This window comes from Colius striatus, chromosome W, assembly GCF_028858725.1.
Source record: "Colius striatus isolate bColStr4 chromosome W, bColStr4.1.hap1, whole genome shotgun sequence".
NCBI lineage: Eukaryota > Metazoa > Chordata > Aves > Coliiformes > Coliidae > Colius > Colius striatus.
The window spans coordinates 13,543,412-13,569,537 of NC_084789.1; the positions used below are offsets into that span (position 1 = coordinate 13,543,412).

The window sequence follows — 26,126 nt, forward strand, 5'->3', positions numbered from 1 at the left end:
AGGATAGGACAGGAGAGGACAGGAGAGGACAGGAGAGGACAGGAGAGGAGTATTTTTTCAATTGGAAGGGATCTACAACGATCATCTAGTCCAACTGCCTGACCAATCCAGGGCTGACCAAAACTTAAATCATGTTATTAAGGACACTGTCCAAATGCCTCTTAAACACTGACAGGCTTGGGGAATCAATCACCTCTCAAGGAAGCCCATTCCAGTGTTTGACTACCCTCTCAATAAAAAAATGCCTCTTAATGTCCAGCGTAACCCCCTCCCTCCCCTGGCACAGCTTTGAACCATTCCTACACGTCTTATCACTAAATAGCAGGGAGAAGAGATCAGCACCTCCCTCTCCATTTCCCCTTCTCAGAAACCTGTAGGGAGAAATGAGGTCACCCCTCAGTCTCCTTTCTCCAAATCCCTTGTGGCCAAGAAGGCCAATAGCATCCTGGGATGCATCAAGAAGAGTGTGGCCAGCAGGTCAAGGGAGGTTCTTCTCTACTCTGCCCTGGTGAGGCCTCATCTGGAGTCCTGTGTCCAGTTCTGGGCTCCTCAGCTCAAGAGGGACAGAGAACTTCTGAAGACAGTCCAGTGCAGGGCCACCAAGATGATCAGGGGACTGGAACATCTTTCATACGAGGAAAGGCTGCGAGAACTGGGGCTGTTTAGTCTATAAAAGAGGAGACTGAGGAAGGATCTTATTAATATTTACAAATATCTAAAGGGTAGATGTCCGGAGGTTGGGACATCCCTTTTTTCTATAGTAGCTAGCAACAGGACAAGGGGTAATGAAATGAAGCTGGAACACAAAAAGTTCCACTTAAATATAAGAAAAAACTACTTCACTGTGAGGGTGACGGAGCACTGGAATAGGCTGCCCAGAGGGGTTGTGGAGTCTCATTCCTTGAAGGTCTTCAAGACCCGCCTGGACATGTTCCTATGCAATCTGATCTAGGTGAACCTGATTCTGCAGGGATGTTGGACTAGATGATCTTAAAGGTCCCTTTCAACCCTACCATTCTATGATTCTATGAAACTAGACAAGCATAATAAAGTCCTTAGCTGCTCCACATAGGATATGCCTTCCAGCCCCTTCACCAGCTTTGTTGTCCTCCTCTTGATGCACTCAAGGACCTTCACATCCTCCTTAAACTGTGGGGCTCAGAACTGCACACAATAATCAAGCTGAAGCCTCATCAATGCTGAATACAGAGAAATAATCACCTCTTTTGACTAGTTGGTTATGTTGAGTTTGATGCAACCCAGGATGCAGTTTGTCCTCTTGGCTGCCAGGGTACACTGCTAAATCCTATTGAGCCTGCTGTAAACCAGCAGATCCTTTCTGCGGGGCTGCTCTCCATCCACTCTTCTCCGAAATTATACTTGTGCCCAGAATTACTCCATCTTAGGTACAGAATCCAGTATTTTGACTTGTTAAACTTCATCCCATTAATCATAGCCCAGTGCTCCAATCTATGTTCCAAAATTAATAATTAGACAAGCAATTAGATGTGCACCATGCAAGCACCATATATTAGTGGTAAAAAGATGGTGACCACCATCACCAACACAAAGGAATAGTTACTAACAAAAAAGGACCTTGTTGGGGTTTTGCCCATCTAGCAATGAAGCATCACGACAGTCTCTTGCTCACAGCCCCCCCATCCACCCCCACTCTCCTAAGGACCGCGGAGGCCCCATAGAAATGAGAGGAAAAAAAAATATCAAGGATGTTGTGGATCGAGACAAGGGCAGGGAGGGCTCACTGCCAATTACGGTTCCGGGCAAAATAGACTCCACTACTCGACTTAGAGAGGAAAACAGGAAAGATTATTCTACTACCTACAAGAAACAAAACAGAAGAAAAAGTAAAAAGAGAGAAGGATGATGAGAAAAATACAACCGGCACTTTAAAATCTCCCTTCCCCATCCCTCCTTTCTTCCCAGGCTCAGCACACTACTCCCAATATCTCTACCTCCTCCCACCTCAAAGTCTGGGGAGGTAGGAATGGGGGATGTGGTCAGTCTCTCACAGATTGTCTCTGATGCTTCTCTTTTCTCAGAGGAGGTGTCATGGTTTGACAGGACAGCCGTTTCTGATAAAGGGGAAGGGGCTGTAAAGATGGCTCCTATAAGAAGTTACTCAAAACTCTCCCTAGCTCTGAGCCACACCCACTTCTGGGGCTGAGCCAATTAGACGCCACCAAGATCACTTTTTAAGAAGAAGCCAGAAGAGGAGGGCTCTTCCTCTTCCTTCCTTCTTCTGTCCCTTCTTTCTTTTCCAGGTGGTGGTGGTGTAAGGAGTTGGAAGAGAAAGAGAAGCAACCATGTGGACTGGTAAAGCAGAGATTTGTTTGCATTTTGCTAAAGACCCCACACCATGGGCAGTGACTATGGCCAGAAGAGGCCACATCCTATGCGAGGGACCCCATATTCACAGAAGCTATAACTGTGGGAAGAACCCACACCAGAGAAGTTCGTTAAGAACTGTGTCCCATGGGAGGGACCCCATATCAGAGCAGGGGAAGCATGCAAGGACTCGTCCTCATCTGAAAAGAGAGAAGTAGCAGAGACCATCTGTGAGAGACTGACCACATACCCCATTCCCTAACCCCCTGAGCCATTGAGGTGGGAGGAGGTAGAGATATCAGGAGCAGTGAGCTGAGCCCAGGAAGAAAGGAGGGATGAAGGAGGGAGATTTTAAAGTGCTGGTTGTATTTTTCTCATCATCCTACTCTCTTGTTGCTTTTTTTTTTTTTTGTTCTGTTTCTTGTAGGTAGTAGAATAAACTTTCCTTACTTTTCTCTCTAAGTCGAGTAGTGGAGTCTGTTTTGCCCGGAACTGTAATTGGTACTGAGCCCTCCCTGTCCTTGTTTCAATCCACAAAAACCTTGGTTATCTTTTTTTCCTCCCATCTTGCTGGGGCCTCTGCCATCCTAACGAGAGTGGGGTGGATGAGAGGCAGTGAGCAAGAGACGATTGTGGTGCTTCATTGCTGGATGGGCAAAACCACAACAGGAGGACAACTCCTCACATTCTTCCCCTGCTCCAATACAGCATCCCTCCCACGGGACACAGTCCTTAATTAACTTCTCTGGCATGGGTTATTCCCAACAGCTATGGCTTCTGCAAATAAGGAGTCCCTCCCACGGGACACAGTCTCATCTGGGCATAGTCACTGCCCCTGGCACAGGGTCTTTTACGAAGTGCAAATCAATCTCTGCTTCACCAGTCCTCTACGCAGGATGCGGGGGGGGGGGGGGAGGGGGGGGTGTCTCTGCTCCAGCACACCTCCTCCTCTCTTCCCTCACTGATCTTGGGGTCCACATGGTTGCTTCTCTCTCTCTCTTCCAACTCCTTGTACCACTACCAGCCAGAAAAGAAGGAAGGACAGCACGAGAAGGAATAGGAAGAATCCTCCTCTTCTGGCTTCTTCTTCTTAAAAAGTGATCGTGGAGGTGCCTAATTGGCTCAGCCCCAGCTATGGGTCTGGCTCACAGCTGGGGAAAGTTTTGAGCAACTTCTTACAGCCATCCTTACAGCCTCTTCCCCATTACCAGAAACAGCTCCACACAAAACCATGACAATGATTTAAGCAAGAGGATTAAGATTTTTTTCAGTCAGCATTTGGGTAGTCTAGAGACCCAAGTTAATGCCTGTAATAAGCTCAATACTTTTTGCTGTTATTGTAGTTACTGTGGTGTTAATTATGGGAGAAGTTTAGACATGTGTGTCTCAATGAATAAACAGATTTATAGAACAGCTTGTCATCTTTTTGGCTGGATACAGAGCTAATGTTGTGCAATTCCTTTTTCTAAATTGGTCCCTCCATTTAATTTTTGTGGCCTTTTATATTTTTAGGTGTCAGCTTCTTATTTTTCATTATCCTTATTGGCTGCTTAGATTAATTTTCAAGTGCTATGAATAATAGCTTGTTATAATAATTTTGAATGCTTTATTCAAATTCTTATTACCTCTCAGTGAAAAACTTCCTAATGTCTAATCTAAATCTCCCTTGGCCCAACTTGAGCCCATTTCCTGGTGTCCTATCATTCATTACTGGAGAGAAAAGACCGATTTCCACCTCACTACAACTCCCCTTCAGGTAGTGGTAGAGAGTGATCATATCTCCTCTCAGCCTCCTCTTCTCTAGGCTAAACATCCCCGGCTCCCTCAGCCACTCCTCATAAGACTTGTTCTCCAGACACTTTGCCAGCTTCATTGCCTGTCTTTGCACACGCTCCAGTATCTCAAAGTTCTTCTTGCACTGAGGGGTTCAGAACTGGACACAGTATTCGAGGTGTGGCCTCACCAGTGCTGAGTACAAGGGGACAATCACTTCTTTGGCCCTGCTGGCCAAATTATTTCTGATACAAGCCAGGATGCCATTGGCTGCCTTGGCCACCTGGGCACACTGCTGGCTCATATTCAGCTGGCTGTCGCTTAACACTCCCAGGTCTTTTTCTGCCAGACAACTTTCCAGCCACTCTGTCCCAGGCTCGTAGTGTTGTCTGGGGTTGTTGTGGCCCAAGTGCAGGACCTGGCACTCTGCCTTGTTGAACCTCATATAATTGGCCTTGGCCCATCGATCCAGCCTGTCCAAGTCCCTCTGAAGAGCCTTCTTGTCTTCAAGTAGGTCTATACTCCCGCCCAACTTGGTGTCATCAACACACTTACTGAGGGTGCACTTGATCCCCTCATCCAGATCATTGATAAAGATGTTAAAAAACCAGGCCCCACCACAGAGCCCCGGGAACACCACTGGTGACTGGCTGCCAACTGGATTTAACTCCATTCACTACAACTCTCTGGGCCTGGCCATTCAGCCAGTTTTCCACCCATCTCAGAGTATGTCCACCCAAGCCATGGACAGCCAGTTTCTCCAGAAGGATGCTGTGGGAGACTGTGTCGAAGGCCTCAATGAAGACCACATCCATAGCCTTTCCCTCATCCACTAAGAGGGTCGTCTTGTCATCGAAGGAGATCAGATTGATCAAAAAGGACCTGCCCTTATAAAACCACGCTGATTGGGACTGAACACTTGGTTATCCTGTATGTGCCTCAGGATGGCATTTAGTATAATCTGTTCTATAACCTTTCCCGGCCCTGAGGTCAGGCTGACAGTTCTGTAGTTCTCAGGATCTTACTTTCAGCCCTTCTTGTAGATGGGGGTAACATTTGCCATCCTCCAGTCCTCTGAGATCTCCCTGGTGAGCCAGGATTGCTGATAGATGATGGAGAGTGGTTCAGCGAGCACTTCTGCCAACTCCCTCAGCACCCTTGTGTTGATCCCATCCGGTCTCATTGACTTGTGTGCATCAAGGTGGTGTAGCAGGTTGCACATTTTTCCCTTTGGACTATAGAGGCCTCATTCTGTCCCTGATCTCTGTCTTTTGACTCAGGTAGATGGGTGCCCAGAGAAGAGCTGATTTTACTATTGAAGAATGAGGCAAAGAAGGCATTAAGTACCTCAGCCTTTTCCTCATCCTTGTTCCCTAAGTTTCCCCCTTCATCCATCAAAGGGTGAAGATTCCCTCTAGCCCTCCTTTTGTTGCTAATATATTTGTAGAAACTTTTCTTATTTTCTTGTACAGTAGTGGCTAGCTTAACTTCTAGTTGAGCCTTGGTCCCAATTTTCTCCCTACAAGATCTCACAACATCCTTGTAGTTCTCCTGGGCTGTAATTCTCTTTTTCCTCCTGAGCTCCAGCAGAAGCTCCCTGTTCAGCCAGGATGGTCTTCTGCCCTCCCGGCTCATCTTGCACATGAGAACAGCTTGATCCTGCACCTTTAAGATTTCCTTCCTGAAGAATGTCCTGCATTCCTGGACTCCTTTGCCCTTCAGGACTGCCTCCCAAGGGACACTGGCTACCAACTTCCTAAACATGTCAAAGTCTGCCCTCCGGAAATCTAAGGTAGCAGTTCTGCTGATCCCCCTCCTTGCTTCTCTGAGTATTGAGAACTCAATTATTTCATGATCACTATGCATTCATTCAGTGCATCAAAATTAGATGAACTCTTCAAAACATACCACAGCTTCTTATTTCTGGAATATCCCCTGTCTTTATGACAGGAAGCAAAAGCTGGACTTTTGAAAATATTTCAGAATCTGCTGTGGAAACACCATTTAATCACATGAGAATTATTCTTGATCTGATGTCTCTTTCAGAATTATACATGTTTATTCACATCCAATATTGCCCAATGCAAATTGTAAAGAGTTTGGGAAACTGGACCAGGAGAAGAGTGGTAAAATTAATTCCTCACTCTACCAAAACATTTCATTGCATTTTAAGCATTAATTAATTAGGAAACATACAGGAGATAATTCCATCACCAAAAAAAGGGGTTTTTTTTCAAGAAGCAATAAAGGCCAACTATCCACAGCCCATAAAATATGATCAACCAAAGAAGCAACAACAGTAAAGTCAGTATATATATATATATATATATACATTTTCAAGAATCTATATACAGATGTTGGAAACTGGCAGCATCTAAGAGTAGACAACAAATATATCAAGACTTGAGACTGATCAAACATATACAACTTGGAGATGTGTATCAAAAAAGAAAGTGATATTACATTAATCATACTTCAGGATAAATTAAGGACTCCTCAGTTAACATTATCACAGAATCACAGAATGGTAGGGATTGGAAGAGACCTCTAGAGATCATCTAGTCCAAACCCCCTGCAGGTGCACCTAGATTAGGTTACACAGGAACGCATCCAGGCAGGTTTTGAAAACCTCCAGAAAAGCAGACTCCATAACCTTCCCGGGCAGCCTGTTCCAATGCTCTGTCACCCTCACAGTAAAAGTTTTTCCTTAAGTATAAGTGGAACTTTTTGTGTTCCAGTTTTTTTTCATTACCCCATGTCCTATCACCGGACATTGCAGAAAAAAAGTGCTGCACCATCCTCTTGACATGCACCTTTTAAATACTTGTATTAATGAGATCACTCCGCAGTCTCCTCCAGAATGATGACTCAGTTGGATGAATTAAAGCAAATGTTATTGAAGCAAATGTCTAAAACTGTGCACTGGGTTTTGTCTTTAAAACTATCTATTAAAAATACTTTCAGGAATTATCTGTCTTTGAAATCACTAGATGTTTCAAATGAGTAACATTAATGCAAGCTAGTCACAATTAAAAATAGCTTTGAAAGTCTGTGTTTGAAACAAAAAGGTTTCAAATAAATCTTCCAATATCAATTGGTTCCCTTCTGAATGATTTGTGTATTTTAAAGCACCATAATGAGCTATCACTTGGATATTTTAAAACTTAATTGAGCTTTCTCAATTTTATATGAAACTGATTTGGTTTCATGAGATTTTTTTGTAAAGCGCCAATAAACGATGGTCAAGGTTAAATGATGTGCTGTACCATTTGTGTACAAAGTTTTTCACTGTGCAGGTCACTAGTGAGGTTTACAGTACAGAACAGGAAGGACATCATTTCCCCATGCCAAAGAACATGAAGTAATTCCAGAAGAGAAAAAAACTACAAACAAAGTTACCTTACTAAGATAAATTCAACTAAATCCCAAATAATTAAACAGAGGAATGAACAAACAGCATTCACTTTCAACAAAATGCTGGACTGTAGAATTCTTAATGTGTAATTGACAATTTCTAGTCCCTGTCCTCCACATTAGTCCAAACAGAATGCACAGTTAACAGTCTGGCTTAGTTTATACAAGACCAAATACCAGCATACAGAACAATTCCTGACTGGTAACTTGATTTTTTTGTTGTGTCATTACTGATAATTCTTACTACAGAGTGCAGAAGATTTACTGAGACTCATTAGTCTATTGAGATGCATAACTTTGAATTAGCCTAACCAGTCATAAAAGGCTAAGTGGTTACTTATTCATATTTAGAGTCTCTGCAAATAAAGAATTCTTAAAAATACTTTGAGTAATTATTTCAATTTACAAAAAACACAGTGTAGCAATAAGAAACTGCGTAGATTTAGAAAAACCCTTCTGAAGTGTTTTAGAGATGCTCTTTCACAATTACTGTCTGATAAATTTATATAAAAGCTTTACAAATTCACAGCAAGTTATAAATATATGGTGAATACATTACTGCTTATTTTCCATCACTTCTGAGATGCGCAAAAGAGAAATTTTCCCCTTAATATGGTAGTCTATGGTATTGTCTTGATTTTGTCTGAGTTAATTTTCTTCTTGGTAGCTGGTATAGTGCTGTATTTTGGATTTAGTATGAGAATAATGTTGATAACACACTGATGTTTTCAGTTGTTGATAAGTAGTGTTTATACTAAGTCAAGGATTTTTTAGCTTTTCATGTCCTGCCAGCAAGAAGGTTGGAGTGGCACAAGAAGTTGTCAGGGGACACAGCCAGGATAGTTGACCCAAACTAGCCAAAGGAATATTCCATACCAGAGGACATCATGCCCAGTATATAAATGGTGGGAGTTGTCCAGGAAAGGGCAGATCGCTGCTTGGGGACTGGCTGAGCATTGGTCAGTGGGTAGTAAGTAGTTGCATTGTGCATCACTTGTCTTTCTTGGTTCCTGGGTTTTATTTCACTCTCTTACTATCTTCCTTTTCATTACTATTAATATTATTATATTATTATTATATTTATTTCAATTATTAAGCTGTTCTTATCTCAATCCATGAGTTTTACTTGTTTTAAGTTCTCCTCCCCATCCTACTGCCAAATCCAGAACATAGGACCATACAAGATACTATGAATAAATTTAACTCTATCCCAGTGAAAACCAGTATAATTTCTTATATTTAAGTCTGTACAGCTTAATTAAATTTATGTATATCCTTTAAAATTCAGTTTCTATAATGAAAGCAATAATTCTTAAAAAAAACCCTAAAACCACAAAAAAACACTAACAGCTTCATAAAGCCATGAGTACATAAGAAAAAACTATAAAATAAGTACACTTTTTTTATCCACTAAAAAACAAAAAACAAACCCCTCAAATTCAGTAACACCTCACCTGCATCAGCTCTGGACCGCTGACCTGGCGATTTTCCAAATGGGGTCTTCATTCATCTGTGTTTAAGTGAGCAGCAAAGCTGCTAGACTAGGGTGAAAATCCGTTTCTTCCCAGCTCCCAAAATATCTTCTTGCTCTCGTAATACAACAGCTACTTACTAATTAACCATCCAATCACCGATTTGTTCTTCCTCAAATATAGGAGAAGCAGTTTCAATTATAGCACTCTGAAAAACAAACCAGAAAGTATACTCTGATTTGAGAGGTGGTTAAAATAAACATTGAAGTGAAACAAAATATTTTTTCTGTCATGCTCAATGAGAAATCTCTTCATATTCTGTTATTCTGGATGCCTTCAGTAAACAGAGGGTGGGTAAGCAAGAAGACAGCCAAATATTAAGGCTCGTACTTTTCCTCATATTCTCAATGAAAGTTCTGTATCAGCTCAAAGTCAACCATAGACAGATACACATAGAAAAACTTCATTTAAAAAAACCAACTTTACTTAGTATAGAGAAGAATGAGAAGCTATCAGGAAGAGACTGACTGAAACCCCCACTCCCTGTCCCCCTGGACGGTTCAGGGGAGGAGGAGGTAAAAGCACCGGGATCAGGACTCTGAGTCCGGGAAGAGGGGAGGAGTGGGGAGAAGGTGGTCTTAAAGGGCTGGTCGGACTCTTCATCATTGTACCACTCTGTGTTGTTTTATGTTTGTTATGTTTTGGGGTTTTTTACAAAAGGGTAAAAAACAGAGAAATGTCCCTAACTAGTGAATCAGCTGTGGGAAAATGTGTACTTCATGTTCATGCCTTACTGAACAACTGAATATATAAGGATATGCCTTGAGGTATAGCGTAAGTGCTATGCTGAAACTTGCATTTACATTTACTCTCAATCTGCTAACATCTACATCTACATCTACTTACATCTACATCTACAGTCTACTAACAGTTCTTCCATGAATCACATCCACTAACTCCTAGGAATATCAGATCAATGTAGAGGAATATTCCCAGTAATAGAGAGCAATAGACACACAAATAAAATGGAATTCTAGTTTCTGGTGTTTCTAGTTTAAGCAAATATTTGGCAACTTGTAGTTTTTTGAAAGATCTGTGCTATATATGGAAGAAATAACTTTTTAGACATTCAGTCACAAAGCAATAAGAATTTGTGAAATTAAACTTAAATATCCATTTAAAGAAACTTATCTGTTTGTTCGTATCTGAACAATACCAGAGGAACAATACTCAAGGTTTAAAACACATTTGAAGAAACAATAGGAAGCAATTAGCTTGCCTAACTACTTTACTAGAACACAAGAACTTTTTTTATATCAGACATCAAAAATTGTTCACTAGAGTTTAAAATACACTTCTGTATTCAGTCTCACAAAGACTGTGTACAAATGCAAAAGAAATTTATGGTTTTTTCCTCCATATGAGATGAGAGATTATGCTTTAGAGGAAATCAACTGTAATCTAGCATTATATTCTTATATTATAAAAATAACAAAGAAACCCCAACCACATACACATGAAAAACATCAGCACTGAATTTAAATCAGGAAGAGTGTACCCAGCAGGTCAAGGGAGGTTCTCCTCCCCCTCTACTCTGCCCTGGTGAGGCCTCATCTGGAGTACTGTGTCCAGTTCTGGGCTCCTCAGCTCAAGAGGGACAGAGAACTTCTGGAGAGAGTCCAGCACAGGGCCACCAGGATGATCAGGGGACTGGAGCATCTTCCTTAATCGGAAATGCTGCGGGAACTGGGGCTATTTAGTCTAGAGAAGAGAAGACTTAGGGGGGATCTCATTAATATTTACAAATATCTAAATGGTGGATGTCAGGAGGTTGGGGCATCCCTTTTTTCCATTGTATCTAGCAATAGGACAAGGGGTAATGGGATGAAGCTGGAATACAAAAAGTTCCATTTAAACATAAGGAAAAACTTTTACTGTGAGGGTGAGGGAGCAGTGGAACAGGCTGCCCAGGGAGGTTGTGGAGTCTCCTTCCTTGGAGATCTTCAAGACCTGCCTGTATGCATTCCTGTGCGACTTGATCTAGGTGGACCTGCTTCTGCAAGGGGGTTGGACTGGATGATCTTTAAAGGTCCCTTCCAACCGTACCATTCTGTGATTCTGTAAAATAGGCTTTTCCAGTAAACTGTAGACTTGTCATCCAGGAAGTTGAAAATATTTCATAACATTTCTATGTATTAAATGTGGGGCTTTTTTTCAGATTTCCAATCCATAACTGCCAGAGTCAAATGATCTCTGACCTGGTTTTTTTTATATATTCCATGCATAGTAGGCATGATGTTTAATATCAAATTTACTTTTTTGAAGACAGTTGATATTACATGGGATTTCTCATTTAGCAGAGTGATCCATCAATATACTGAAATCACAATACAAGTGTAATTGACACTTATAAAAATATAGCAGTTGCAATACATAGTTCAATCACACCACCAATGTGATCCCCATTAGTGATCTCTATAATATGCTCAACGTCATGATGCTGGGAAACCCCAATCACAGAGAAGGAATACATGGGTTAAACCTAGCTCAAGCCTGTTGCTCTATTCAAAATTCTTCTTTTAGTTGTCTAGTTTTTATACTCAATGTTGGACTGAACAAAATACTCTCCCCATGGTCACACTCTTTTAATGAACTCAGAGAGAAAGATTTACACCACCAGTTGATCCACTCAACTGGGATAGCTGTTTATCTAAAAGTCATTTTTCTTTGCATCAGCTGTGACTAATCACACCCCGCATTATTCTCTGAGCTTCATGGAAACATTGCCCTTGCCCATCTCCACCGAGCCTTCTTCCATTATAGTGGTTTATTGATCAGTCACAATAGCAAACTGAAATTGTAAAATACTGTATAGACATTTTAGTTTCATTGTTTGTTAAGTAGCTATATTTACAAAGAAAAATGAAACAGAAGACAAGTTTGGGCTTTCTATCAGTTAGTAAGTATTTTATTGGAATGATCGGTCCCCAATCACTACTACAGCAACAAAAACATACCTCGTAGAAGGAAAAAGGCTTCCTAATACTTTTAAACTCACAATACATTTGCTAACACTTAAAGCAGCATTTCACTGTGCTCTCTGAACCTAAAGACACAAGTCTATAGAAGTGAAGAACTGATTCAACAATTGAAACATTTTCATAGAATCATAAAATGATTTAGGCTGGAAGGTACCATCTACTTCCAACCCACTCTCCATGGGCAGGGACACCTTTCAATAGGACAGGTTGCTCAAAGCCTCGTCCAACCTGGCCTTAATCACTTTCACAGATGGGGTAGCCCTCTTTGGGCAACTTGTTCCAGTGCCTCACCATCCTTACAGTGAAGAACTTCTTCCTAATATCCAATTTAAATCAACCATCTTTCAGTTTATAGACATTTCTCCTTGTCCTGGTAAAAGTCCCTCTTCCGCTTTCTTGTAGATCCCCTTTAGGAAATGGAATCTCAATCTACTCACTGCCAAATCTGCATTTGTGCTTGGGATTTCCCCAACCCAGGTGCAGGACCTTGCACTTGGCCTTGTGGAACCTCATGAGGTTTGCACAAGCCCACATTTCAAGCCCGTCAAGGTCCCTCTGGATATCATTCCTTCCCTCCAGCACGTCGACCGCACCACACAGATTGGTGACGTCGACAAACTTGCTGAGGGTGCACTCAATTCATGCTGCCAACAAAGATGTTAAATGGTGCCAGCCCCAATAGTGACCCCTGAGGAACGCGATTTGTCACCGGTCTCAACTTGGACATCAAGTAATTGATGACGACTCTTTCAGTGCAACCATCTAGCAAATTCCTTATCCACCAAGTGGTCCATTTTTCAAATCCATATCTCTCCAATTTAAAGATAAGGATCTCCTCAGGGACAGCGTCAAATGCCTTGTACAAGTCCAGGTAGATGATGTCAGTTGCTCTCCCCTTATCTACTAATACTGTAGCACATATAGAATCACAGAATAACACAATGGTATGGGTTGGAAGGGACCTTTAGAGATCATCAATCCAATCCCCCTGCTGGAGCAGGTTCACCTAGATCAGGTTACACAGGAACGTATCCAGGCGGCTCTTGAAAATCTCCTCAGAAGGAGACTCCACAACCTCCCTGGGCAGCCTGTTCCAGTGCTCCCTCACCGTGAAATAGTTTTTCTTTATGTTTAAATGGAACTTTTTGTGTTCCAGCTTCATCCCATTACCCCTTGTCCTGTCACTGGATACAACAGAAAAAAGAGATGCCCCAACCCATCCACCATTTAGATATTTGTAAATATTAATGAGATTCCCTCCACAGTCTCTTCCTATCTACACTAAACAGCCCCTGTTCCCACCACCTTTCCTAGTAAGAAAGATGTTCCAGTCCCCTGATCATCTTGGTGGCCCTCCACTGGACTCTCCAGAAGTTCCCTGTCCTGTTCTTGAGCTGGGGAGCCCAGAACTGGACACAGGACTCCAGATGAGGCCTCACCAGGGCAGCATAGAAGGGAAGGAGAACCTCTCTCAACCTGCTGGACACATTCTTCTTGATGTACCCCAGAATGCCATTGGCTTTCTTGACCAAAAAGGCACAATGCTGGCTCATGTTTAGTTTATTATCAACCAGGACTCCCAGGTCTCTCTCCACAGAGCTGCTCTCCAGCAGGTCAACTCCCAGCCTATACTGGTGCTTGGGGTTGTTGCTCCCAAGATGAAGGACTCTGTACTTGCCCTTGTTGAACCTCATGAATTTACTCTCTGGCCAACTCTCAAGCTGGTTGAGACCTCACAGGGCAGCACAGCATTCTGGTGAATCAGCTAGGAACATACAGGATAACCAAGGGTTCAGGTCCAGTCAACATGACTTTATGAAGGGCAGGTCCTGTTTGATCAATCTGATCTCCTTCAATGACAAGAAAAGGACCTGGTAGTGTTAATCCACAGCCAGCTGAACGTGAGCCAGCAGTGTGCCCAGGTGGCCAATAACCTGGGAAAAGCACCTGGGAGCCTGTGGGGAGAGAGGAGCCCATGCCAGAGAGCAGGTTTGCTGTCAGGACTTGTGGTCCTGTAAGGGAGTCATGCTGGAGCAGTCGGTACCTGAAGGACTGTTCTCCCGGTGGATGACCCATGTTGGGGCAGTGTGTGAGGAGATGCCCCTGTGGGAGGCCCCATGCTGGAGCAGTTTGTGAGGAACTGTAGCCCACGGGAAGGATCCACGCTGGAGAAGCTCGTGAGGGACTGTCTCCCGTGGGGAGGGAACCCACACTGTAGCAGTGGGAAGTGTGATGAGCCCTCCATCTGAGAAGAAGTAGCGGCAGAGTCCATCTATAATGAACTGTTCGCAGGAAGGAGAGTCCCAGGAAGAGGGAGTGGTGGGGGGGAGGTGTTTTAAGATTCGGTTTTATTTCTCATCTCCCTGTTTTTATAGTTTATTAATAAATCAAACCTTTTTCTCCCTGAGTAAACAGACTCAAACTCAAAACAGTGCCTGTGATACTAATTGCTGAGTGATCTCCCTGCCCTCATCTTGACAAACCACTTGTTATATTTCTCTCTCTCTTCTGTCCAGTTTAGGAGAGGGAGTGATATTATGACTTGGTGGGCACCTGGCACGCTGCCAGAGCTAAACCACCACAAGGGTCTAGCAAATAGATCTTATGAGGAGTGTCTGAGGGCACTGGGAAGATATATGATCCTCTCTACAACTTCCTGAAAGGGAGTTGTAGTGAGGTGGGGGGTCAGTCTCTTCTCTCCAGTAATGAATGACAAGACAAAAGGAAATGGGCTCAAGTTGTGACAGGGGAGGTTTAGATTGGACATTAGGAAGAACTTTTTCACCAAGAGGGCATTGGAACGGGCTGCCCAGGGAGGTGGTGGAGTCACCATTCCTAGAGATATTTAAAAGATGCCCCGATGAGGTGCATAGGGATATGGTTTAGTTTAGTGATGAGCTTGGTGGTGTTATGTTAGTGGTCATACTTGATAATCTTAAAGGTCATTTCCAACCATAATGATTCTATGTTATTTGAGAAGGGGAAGAAGTTACTGTGAAGGAGAAAAGAACAGGGGATGTGTTCGGTTAGTGTGGAGTAGTTTCTGGTAATGGGGAAAGGGCTGTAATGGTTGCTCCTGTAAGAAGTTTCTCGAAACTTTCCCCAGCTCTGAGTCAGAAACACCTCTGGGGCTGAGACAACTGGGCATCTCCACAATTACTTTTTGAGGAGAAGAAGCCGGAAGAAGAGGTTTATTTTTCTGGGAGGTGGTGGAAAGAGTGGGATGAGAGAGAAGTAACCATGTGGACCCTAAGATCAGCAAGGGAAGAGAGGAGGAGGTGTGCTGGAGCAGAGATCTTCCTACATCCCGTGGTGAGACAGCAGGTTGTGGCCCTGCAACCCATGGAGGGCAACGGTGAAGCTGAGATCTGCTAGCAGCTCATGGAGGACCCCATGACAGAGGGGGTGACTGCCCAGAGAAGATTGTGCCTCTGAGGGGAGGTGGCATTGAATTAGAATATGCCTGGAGTTAGCCACTTCATCTGGACCCACAGAGGGATCTCATCAGGTCCCATGGACTTGTGCATGTTCAAATTCCTTAGATGGTCTCAAAACTGATCTCCTACGGTGGGCGGTTCTTCATTCTCACAGACCCTGCATTTGCCTTCTGAGACTTAGGCAGTGTGGCTGGAGCATTTGTCAATGAAGACAGGCAATAAAGTCATTGACAGTCTCAGCCTTCTCCATGTCCTGGGTAACCAGGTGTCCCTTTCCTTCTGGAGAGGGCTCACTTTCCCTAGTCTTCCTTTTATCACCAACATACCTATAGAAGCTTTTCTTGTTACCTTTGATGTCCCTGTGTGGTAGTTTGAGCCTGGCTGGATGCCAGGTGCCCACCACACCGCTTTATCCCCCACCTCCTCAGCAAGTCAGGGAAGGGGAGAAAATAAGATGGGAGTCTCGTGGGTTGAGATAAAAGCAGTTTAATAAAGAAGCAGCAAAGCCGCGCGCGCGGGAAGCAAAGCAAAAGCAGATAAAGCTGTTACTCTCTACTTCCCATCAGCAGCGATGTCCAGCCACCTCCCGAGAAGCAGGGCTTCAGTACGCGTAGCGGTTGCTTTTGGAAGGCCAGAAATGAATCTCGCCTCCCCTTCCTGCTCCTCTCCCCCAGTTTATATTACTGAGCTGACGTCATATGGTATGGAATATCTCCTTGGTCAGCCTGGGTCAGCTGTCCTGGCCATAGTCCCTCCCAAGATCATGCCCACCCACAGCTATTGGTGAAGGTGGGGGAAGGAATGCTGGAGGGACAGCCCTGATGCTGTGCGAGCAGTAGTCATAATATTGATATCAACAGTAAGCACAGCACTGCAGGAGCTGCTGTGGAAAATCACTGCCATCCCAGACCCACTACACCCTGGCAAGATTTAAGTAAGCTTTAGGTTTCCTAACCTGATCCCTGTGTGTTCAGACAATTTCTCGATATTCCTCCCAGGCTACCTGTCCTTTCTTCCACTCTCTTTAGGCTTCTGTCATGGTTTAAGCCCAGGCAGGAACAAAGGACGAGGAGCAGCCACTCACTCACTCCTCCCCCTCCCAGCAGGAAAATAGGAACAGGGCCCCAATGGGATGCACCCGCAGGTGCTAAGGGATCTGGCAGAAGTCATTGCTAGACCATTCTCCATTGCCTTTAGTACATCATGGAGAACAGGAGAGGTGCCTGAGGACTGGAGGAAAGCAAATGTCACTCCAGTCTTCAAAAAGGGCAAGAAGGACAACCTGGGTAACTACAGACCAGTCATCCTCATCTCCATCCCTGGGAAGATGATGGAACAACATATCCTGGGGGCTGTCTCCAGGCATTTAAAGGACAAGAAGGTCATTAGGAGCAGTCAACATGGCTTTTACCAAAGGGAAGTCATGTTTGACCAACCTGATAGCCTTTTATGAAGATGTAACTAGGTGGATAGATGGTGGTAGTGCAGTGGAAGTGGTTTATCTCGATTTCACTAAAGCACTTGACACTATCTTCCACAGCATCCTCACAGCAAAACTGAGAATGTAAAGACTGGATGATCAGGTAGTGAGGTGGATTGTTAACTGGTTGAAGGAAAGAAGGCAGAGAGTGGTGATCAATGGGACAGGGTCTAGTTGGAGGCCTGCATCTCGTGGAGTCCCTCAGGGGTTGGTACTGGGACCAGTACTGTTCAATATATTCATTAATGATCTTGATGAGGGAACAGAGGGCACTATCAGCAAGGTTGCTGACTTCCACTGGGGGGAGTGGCTGACACACCAGAAGGCTGTGCTGCTATTCAATGAGACCTGGACAGGCTGGAGAGTTGGATGGGGAGAAATCTAATAAAATTCAACAAGGGCAAGGATAGAATCTTGCATCTGGGAAAGAACAACCCCATGGTTGGGGAATGACCTGTTAGAGAGTAGTATAGGGGAAAGGGACCTAGGGGTCCTGGTGGACAGCAGGATGACCATGAGCCAGCAATGTGCCCTTGTGGCCAAGAAAGCCAATGGCATACTGGGGTGTTGAGAGAGGTTCACCTCCTCCTCTATTCTGCCCTTCTGAGACCGCATCTGGAATATTGTGTCCAGTTCTGGGCCCCTCAGTTCAAGAAAGACAGGGAACTGCTGGAGAGAGTTCAGCACAGGGCCACCAAGATTGTGAAGGGAGCGGAGCATCTCCCTTATGACAACAGGCTGAGGGAGCTGGGGCTCTTTAGCTTGGAGAAGAGGAGACTGAGGAGTGATCTCATTAATGTTTACAAATATGTAAAGGGTGGGTGTCAGGAGGATGGAGCCAGGCTCTTCTCAATGATAGGACAAGGGGCAATGGCTATAAATTGGAACACAAGAGGTTCGAAAGAAACACAAGGAAGAATTTTTTTCACTGTGAGCATGACGGAGCACTAGAACGGGCTGTCCAGATGCATTGTTGAGTCTCCTTCTCTGGAGACATTCAAAACCCACCTGGACAAGTTCCTGTGTGCCCTACTCTAGGTGGTCCTGCTCTGGCAGGGGAGTTGGACTAGATGATCTTTCGAGGTCTCTTCCAACCCTTAAGATTCTGTGAAGTGCTTACGCAGCATCATAAGTATTTCTGCTTTTCCCATTGCCCCACCAACAAGTAGGATGGGAGTGCACAAGGAATCAGGAGGGGACACAGCTGGGAGAGATGCCCCCCACTGACCAAAGGGATATTCCATACCATATGACATTGTACTCAGCAATAAAACTAGGGGTGAAGGTTGTCCAGGGCTGCCGTTGCTGGGGGACTAGCCAGGCATTGCTCAGTTGGTGGTAGGAATTGTGGTTTGGTTTTATTTATATCACATGTTTTTCTTGTGTTTGTGTCTAGGAGTTTTTCCTCTTATTAATTTTTTTTTTCTTCTTTTAAAATTTTTATTTTAAAAATTATTAAACTGTCTTTATCTTAACCCCTGAATTTTCTCACATTTACCCTTCCAATTCTCTCTCCCATCCCCATGGGACAGGGGAATGAGTAGCAGCTCTGTGGTGCTTAGTTACTTAAAATACAACAGGTACTTCCCGTGTGACACGAGGAAGTGGAATGGTGAACCCACCTTTAACCTGGAAGCTCGTGTACGTGAACTGAGGAGGAAGACTGGTGCTAAGAAGGGGAAATCCAAGACCACTGTCAGGTTAGTTGCTGCTGAGATGCAAGAAGGTAATCAGCAATCTCCCAGACACAGAAGGAGGACTGAGATCACCTTCCTTGATTCTGGTGAGGGGAATTCTGGTCTGACACTACAAGGGTCAGATGTTGAATACTCTGACCAGGAACAGAGGGTCCCTGCCTTCAACAAGGAGGAGGAAAAGGATGACTGGGTATAGTGGACTATGTAGATTTGATGGCCTGGAACATTGGACCAACTGAAGTACAAGGCTTTGGTAGACATCAGTGCACAGGAGACAAGTGGGAAAAGTCAGTTCTGTTCTGACTAGCCTGAAGGCCCTGAGTACTTCAAGGACCCAAAACCATACCAGTGGGCTTTTGGTGAAGCCACCACAAACACATAGAAAGTTAAACATCTGTCTATCTTGCCTGGTCTCTTAGAGGATCCCCCCTGTTATGGGGTTGCTACATGTCCAAGAACAGCAGGTGTCAATTGCTACCACGACAGTGCATGGGCGATAATATCACATCAACCAATATGCCTTGGCTTCCATCGATAAGATGATTCATCAATTGAAGAACCAAGGAGTGATCACCAAGATTCATTCACCCTTTAATAGTATCATATGGCCAGTGCAAAAGTCTGATGGAGGTAAACTACTGTGTCCTGAACAAATTTGCACCACCACTTAGCGCTGCTGTACCAGACATGTTAGAGCTCCAATATGAACTGTAGTCAAAGGCTGACAAGTAGTATGATACAACTGAAAATGCCAATGTGTTTTTTTCTCAATTTCTTTGGCAGCAGACTGAAGGCTACAGTTTACTTTCACCTGGAAGGGCATCCAACACACCCAGAATCAACTGCCCCAGGGGTAGAAGCACAGTCCTACCATTTATCATGGACTAATCCAAACAGCACTAAAACAAGGTGATGCCCCTGAACATCTACAATATATTAATGACATTGTGTGGGACAGCAAAGCAGAAAAAGTGTCTGAGAAGGGAGAAAGAGTAATTCAGATGCTTCTCAAAGCTAGTTTTGCCATAAAAAGAAGCAACATCAAGGGATCTGCACAGAAAATACAGTTCTTAGGAGTAAAATGGCAGGATGGACATTGTCACATCTCTGTGGATCAATAAGAGATCAACTACGTCCCTACCAAGTAACAAGAAGGAAACATAAGTTTTCCTAGGCCTTGTGGGATTCTGGAAAATGCATATTCCAGGTTATAGTCATCTTGTGAGCCCTCTTGAGTAACCCAAATGAAGAACAATTTTGAGTGGGACTGTTGTGGTTTAACCTCAGCTGACAACTAAGCACGACATAGACATTCTCTCATTTCCCCTCAAGCAGGATGGGGGAGAGAACCAGAAAGGTAAAGTGAGAATAATTATGGGTTAAGATAAAAATGGCTTAATGATCAAAATAAAATAATTATAATAATTCACAATGAAAAGAAAAAAAAGAGAGAAATAAAAGCCAAGAAAGGCAAGTGATACAAATAAAAACAACTGCCTACTACCACCTGACTGATGTCCAGCTAGTCCGCAAGCAGCTGCCCCCTGAGCTGCCAACCTCCCACATAGTTTAATTGCTGAGCATGATGTCATATAGTATGGAATATTCCTTTGATCAAATGAAGTCAGCTGACCCAGCTGTGTCCCCTCCCAACTTCTTGTGCACCCCCAGCCTATTTGCTGGTGGGGTGGTGTGAGAAGCAGAAAAGGCCTTAACTTTTCATAACCACTGCTCAGCAGTAACTAAAACATCCCTGTATTATCAACACTCTTTTTGACACAAAGCCAAAACATAGCCTCATACCAGCTACTACGAAGAAATTAAACTCTATCCCAGCCAAAACCAGCACATTCTCCACGCCTTATTCCACACCATTTACATCATGCTCAGGTCACACGCTATCCGGTACATCCTCACTACCATCCCCTTCCCGTCCTTTGATATATACGCAGATATCATTCCCTTATTCTATTGACCGCCTTCCTTTAAATTGTCCATAAAATATTCATTGAGTTCATTTATTCCGTGATTTTGGAATGCATCTGTTATGGTGGTCACTCAGGATAGGAGAGGTGGTGCACTGTATGAAGTTATTGGGTACCAAAGCCAGCTCAGGTTAGGTTACTGCTACGCTTGCACTGCTTCTTGTAAGATTTGTCCTCCATTGGTTCAGGTGGCTCCTGCTACAGCAATTCCTTAAACACACAACTCAAATCGTGGGTTACAACAATAAAAAAAGCATTGCCATTACATTCCCCACACCAGTCCCTTTGGACTAGGCCATAAGGTTTAATGTGGCAATGAATTCCTCCTGTTAGGACCATAGAATCATTTAGGTTTGAAAAGACCTTTAAGATCATCAAGCCCCGGTGGGCATAAACTGTGCAACTCAACATCTCATCTATGCATCTTAAATATCTCCAGGTATGGTGACTCCACCACCTCCCTGGGAAGCCTGTTCCAGTGCTTAACAACCCTCTCAGTGAAAAAGTTCTTCCTAATCTCCAATCTAAACCTCCCCTGGCACAACTTGACACCATTTCCTCTCGTCCTATCATTCATTACTTGGGAGAAGAGACTGACTCTTACCTTGCTAAAACCTCTTTTCAGGTAGTTGTAGAGAGTGATCATGAACTGCCTCTAGCTTGACTAGCAGCAAGAGGTTCCTGCTATAATATCAGTCAAAGCAGTGGTGACATGCCAGTGTCATGTAACATTGCCATTATGGAACTCAAATCATGGATTATTTTCACCTGAGATTAAATCACCTTGAGGGACACAATGTAGTCTCCCATCCTTCCTCATTACCCACAAAGTGCACTCAGGTCCTTGAGCAAAAACAATCCCACAAATAGGTTTACCTTTCTGAGGAAGGAATAACCCAGATTGTTTCTCCCAACAAGTTCCATATATGTACTATAGGGATCTTATCTCTTTCCACAGTACACAGGTATATTAATTGGGCAGGGCCAGGTCAACTGACAGATCTTCTAGCGTTGACTAATGTAGTGGGTCTGGGACGGTAGTGATTTTCCACAGCAGGTCCTGCAGTGCTGTGCTTACTGTTGATATCAATATTATGACTACCGCTTGCACAACATCGGGGCTGTCCCTCCAGCATTCCTTCCCCCACCTTCACCAATAGCTGTGAGTGGGCATGATCTTGGGAGGGACTATGGCCAGGACAGCTGACCCAGGCTGACCAAGGAGATATTCCATACCATATGACGTCAGCTCAGTAATATAAACTGGGGGAAAGGAGCAGGAAGGGGAGGCGAGATGCATTTCTGGCCTTCCCAAAGCAACCGCTACGCGTACTGAAGCCCTGCTTCTCGGGAGGTGGCCGGACATCGCTGCTGATGGGAAGTAGAGAGTAACAGCTTATCTGCTTCTGCTTTGCTTCCCGCGCGCGCGGCTTTGCTGCTTATTTATTAAACTGCTTTTATCTCAACCCACGAGATTCCCATCTTTTTTTTTCTCCCCTTCCCTGGCTTGCTTCTCGGGAGGTGGGGGGTAAAGCGGTGTGGTGGGCACCTGGCATCCAGCCAGGCTCAAACTACCACAGCCCTTTTGGCGCCCAACGTGGGGCGAGATAATAGCAGATTTACATTAACTGCATTGCAATTACAGTAAACCAATGAGAGCAAAGTTCCTGTGCTGGTCACGGAGCCTTGCTGCTATGCAGCTTATCTTACACTTTCTAATGTTTGGGAACACGATGCTCCTAACATTGACTCTCGGCTGTGCTTTAACCTTAATAGCTTTGCTAAGCTGGCTATATAATTTTGTGAAGAGGATGAAAGGGCCTGGGAACATGATGGCCCAAATAATAATAGCAAGTCTCATTCTGTTACTGATGAATTTAGTGTGCTGTGGGAGCTATCTTGTGGAGGCCATGGGGCAAAGCACCTCTTTCTCCTCAGCTCGGACTGATCTAGACAATTCTGTTACACAGACTTCCCAGGTCCTTAGTCACCCTTATACGAGAGTTTTAATATTACTAATTAACATGGTTGGTATATTATATATCTTGTGGAATCTGGAGTCATCTGGGTATCAGAGAGTACAAATTTGTGATGGAAACATGTTAAAATGCCCCCTGAAGCGGCCAGTCCCTGGGTGGCAGGGTATGTGGATGAATTTAGGCAAATTCCTAGGACGGTTATCACCTCCTGTAATCTGGGATTTTACATCTGAACAGATAAAAAACCCTGCTTTACTGACACGCTACCTGATAGAAGGGTGTCTTACCTACCCTAATGAGGCCCATCAGGTTCAGGCACTATACTGGGGCCTAGCCTCTGCCTACCGAGCTGCATTCCAGTCCTCTCAGAGAACTATGATTGAAATGGAAACACAAACGGTACCTGAGACCAACATAGTTGAGTCAGTCGCAGTCCAGCCCTCTCAGAGAACTGTGATTGAAATGGAAACTCAAACGGTACCTGAGACCAACATAGTTGAGTCAGTCGCAGTCCAGCCCTCTCAGAGAACTATGGCCGAGGTGGAAATTCAAACTATACCTGAGACTACCATGGTTGAGTCAGGGAACCAAACAACAACCACAGTGGTTGCCCCAGTAGTGAAAAAGAAGCAGTGGATAAGGAGGTCAAGTCCATATCATCGATTAGTAAGGGCAGACGAGGAGGAAGAGGAAAGGCTAGAAGAAGAAACTGGTCCTTCGGTAAGGAGATCAGGAGAAGTGAAAGAAATCGAAAAGGAAATGGAAACTACTCGGTCCCTCACCTCAACAGAACTTAGAGATATGCGAAAAGATTACAGTCGCCAGCCAGGTGAGCGGATTGGTGCCTGGCTGCTCCGATGCTGGGATAATGGGGCTGACAGTCAACAATTGGAAGGCAGAGAAGCCCAACAGCTAGGATCTCTTGCTAGGGACCGGGGAATTGATAAAGGCATTGGAAAGAAAACCTCAGTTTGTAGTCTCTGGAAACGACTCCTCTCAAGTGTACGGGCAAGATACCCATTCAAGGAAGACCTTGTAAATGCCCGAGGAAAGAGGACTAGAGCTGATGAAGGGATCCAATATCTAAGGGAATTAGCTGTGTTGGAAGTCATCTATGGTGATCTGGATAATGTCGAGGCCTCAACAGATCCAGACGATGTCCAGTGTACACGGGCCATGTTGAGAAAAGTGATCCAGAGTGCCCCAGCTACATATTCTAATATCCTGGCAATGGTGTATCATCCAGACATGGACATACCAACAGTGGAGAGGGTATCTTCTTGGTTACAGAACTATGAAGAGAGCCTCTGCACCTCCTCATCAGTGTGGGATGATGGCCTGATTGTTAGATCTGCCTCAAGAACTCAGTCATCCACTGTCCCGACCAGGGGAAAGGGAAGTCCCAGACGCAGGAGTACACCGCGAAATGAACTCTGGCTCTTTTTGCGTGGCCAAGGAGAGGATATGAGGAAGTGGGATGGTGAACCCACTTTTAAGCTAGAAGCGCGTGTACGTGAACTAAGGGGGAAGACAGCTGTTAGAAAAGGACCGCCCAGGAGAGCTGTCAGCAGAGTGGCTGCCAAACCAAAAGAGGACAATCAACAATCTCCAAGACATAGAAGAATTGCAACTACTTCCTTCGAAGCCAATGAGGAGACTTCAGGTCTGCAATTGCAAGGATCAGATAGCGAATACTCTGATGAAGAACAGAAATAGAGGGTCCCTGCCTCCAGCCAGGAGGAGGAAAGGGCTGACCGAATCTACTGGACTGTGTGGGTTCGATGGCCTGGCACATCAAACCCACAAAGGTATAAAGCCTTAGTAGACACAGGGGCACAGTGTACATTAATGCCATCAAGGTATAGAGGCACAGATTCTGTCTGGATCTCTGGAGTGACAGGGGGATGTGAAGAATTATCTGTATTAGAGGCTGAAGTGAGCTTAACAGGGGACAAATGGAAAAAACACCCCATTGTGACTGGTCGAGAGGCCCCTTGTATTCTTGGCATAGACTACCTCAGGAGAGGGTACTTCAAAGACCCCAAGGGGTATCGATGGGCTTTTGGTATAGCCACTGTAGATGCAGAGAAAATCAAACAACTCTCTAATTTACCTGGCCTCTCAGAAGACCCTTTTGTTGTGGGATTGCTGCAAGTTCAAGAGCAACAGGTACCAATTGCTACCAGGACAGTGCACCGGAGGCAATATCGCACGAACCGAGATTCCCTGGCTCCCATCCGTGAGTTGATTCATCAACTGGAGGCTCAAGGAGTAATTAGCAAAACTCATTCTCCATTTAATAGTCCCATATGGCCTGTGAAAAAATCTGATGGAGGGTGGAGGTTAACAGTAGACTATCGTGGCCTGAACGAAGTGACACCACCACTGAGTGCTGCTGTACCAGACATGTTAGAGCTCCAGTATGAACTGGAGTCAAAAGCAGCCAAGTGGTATGCTACAATTGACATCGCTAATGCATTCTTCTCAATTCCATTGGCAGCAGAGTGCAGGCCACAATTTGCCTTCACATGGAGAGGTGTCCAATATACCTGGAATCGATTGCCCCAGGGGTGGAAACATAGTCCTACTATTTGCCATGGTCTAATCCAAACTGTGCTGGAAACGGGTGATGCCCCTGAACATTTACAGTACATTGATGACATAATTGTATGGGGCAACAAGGCAGAAGAAGTGTTTGAGAAAGGGAAAAGAATAATACAGATTCTCCTGAAAGCTGGTTTTGCTATAAAAAGAAACAAAGTAAAGGGACCTGCACAAGAGATACAGTTTTTGGGCATAAAATGGCAAGATGGGCGTCGGCATGTGCCTATGGATGTTGTGAATAAAATAGCTACTATGTCTCAACCGACTAATAAGAAAGAAACACAAGCTTTCCTGGGCCTTGTGGGATTCTGGAGGATGCATATCCCAGGTTATAGTCAGCTTGTGAGCCCTCTCTTTAGAGTAACCAGAAAGAAGAACTGTTTTGAGTGGGGCCTTGAGCAACAACAAGCTTTTCAACAAATTAAACAGGAAATAGCTCGTGCAGTCGCCCTTGGGCCCATCCGTACAGGACCAGATGTGCAGAATATCCTCTACACTGCCGCTGGAGAGCATGGTCTCACCTGGAGCCTCTGGCAGAAAACATCTGGAGAAACCCGAGGTCGACCATTAGGGTTTTGGAGCCGAGGATATCGAGGATCGGAAGCCCACTACACCCCAACTGAAAAAGAAATACTAGCAGCATATGAGGGACTTCGAGCTGCTTCAGAAGTCATTGGCACAGAAGCTCATCTCCTCTTGGCACCACGTCTGCCTGTGTTACACTGGATGTTCAAAGGGAAAACCCCTTCTATACATCATGCAACCAGCGCTACATGGAGTAAGTGGATGGCGTTGATTACACAACGATCTCGGCTGGGGAAATCTAATCGCCCAGGAATCCTGGAAGAAATCATGGACTGGCCAGAAGGCAGAGATTTTGGAGCATTGCCTGAGGAAG

General features: G+C 44.4%; 1 protein-coding gene across 3 annotated transcripts in view; it reads right to left on the reverse strand.

Moving 5' to 3' along the window:
- The window catches only part of LOC133628578 (spindlin-Z-like), a 107,509-nt gene that overhangs the window by 35,221 nt on the left and 46,162 nt on the right, over positions 1-26,126 (reverse strand). For 2 of the 3 annotated variants that reach the window (XM_062016954.1, XM_062016955.1), the window contains exon 2: positions 8,988-9,213. The exons of the other annotated variant lie outside the window; for it this stretch is intronic. In XM_062016954.1, the coding sequence (XP_061872938.1) occupies positions 8,988-9,039 (52 nt within the window). In that variant the 5' untranslated portion in view covers positions 9,040-9,213. The remainder of the gene's footprint in view (positions 1-8,987; positions 9,214-26,126) is intronic. 3 annotated transcript variants of the gene reach the window in all.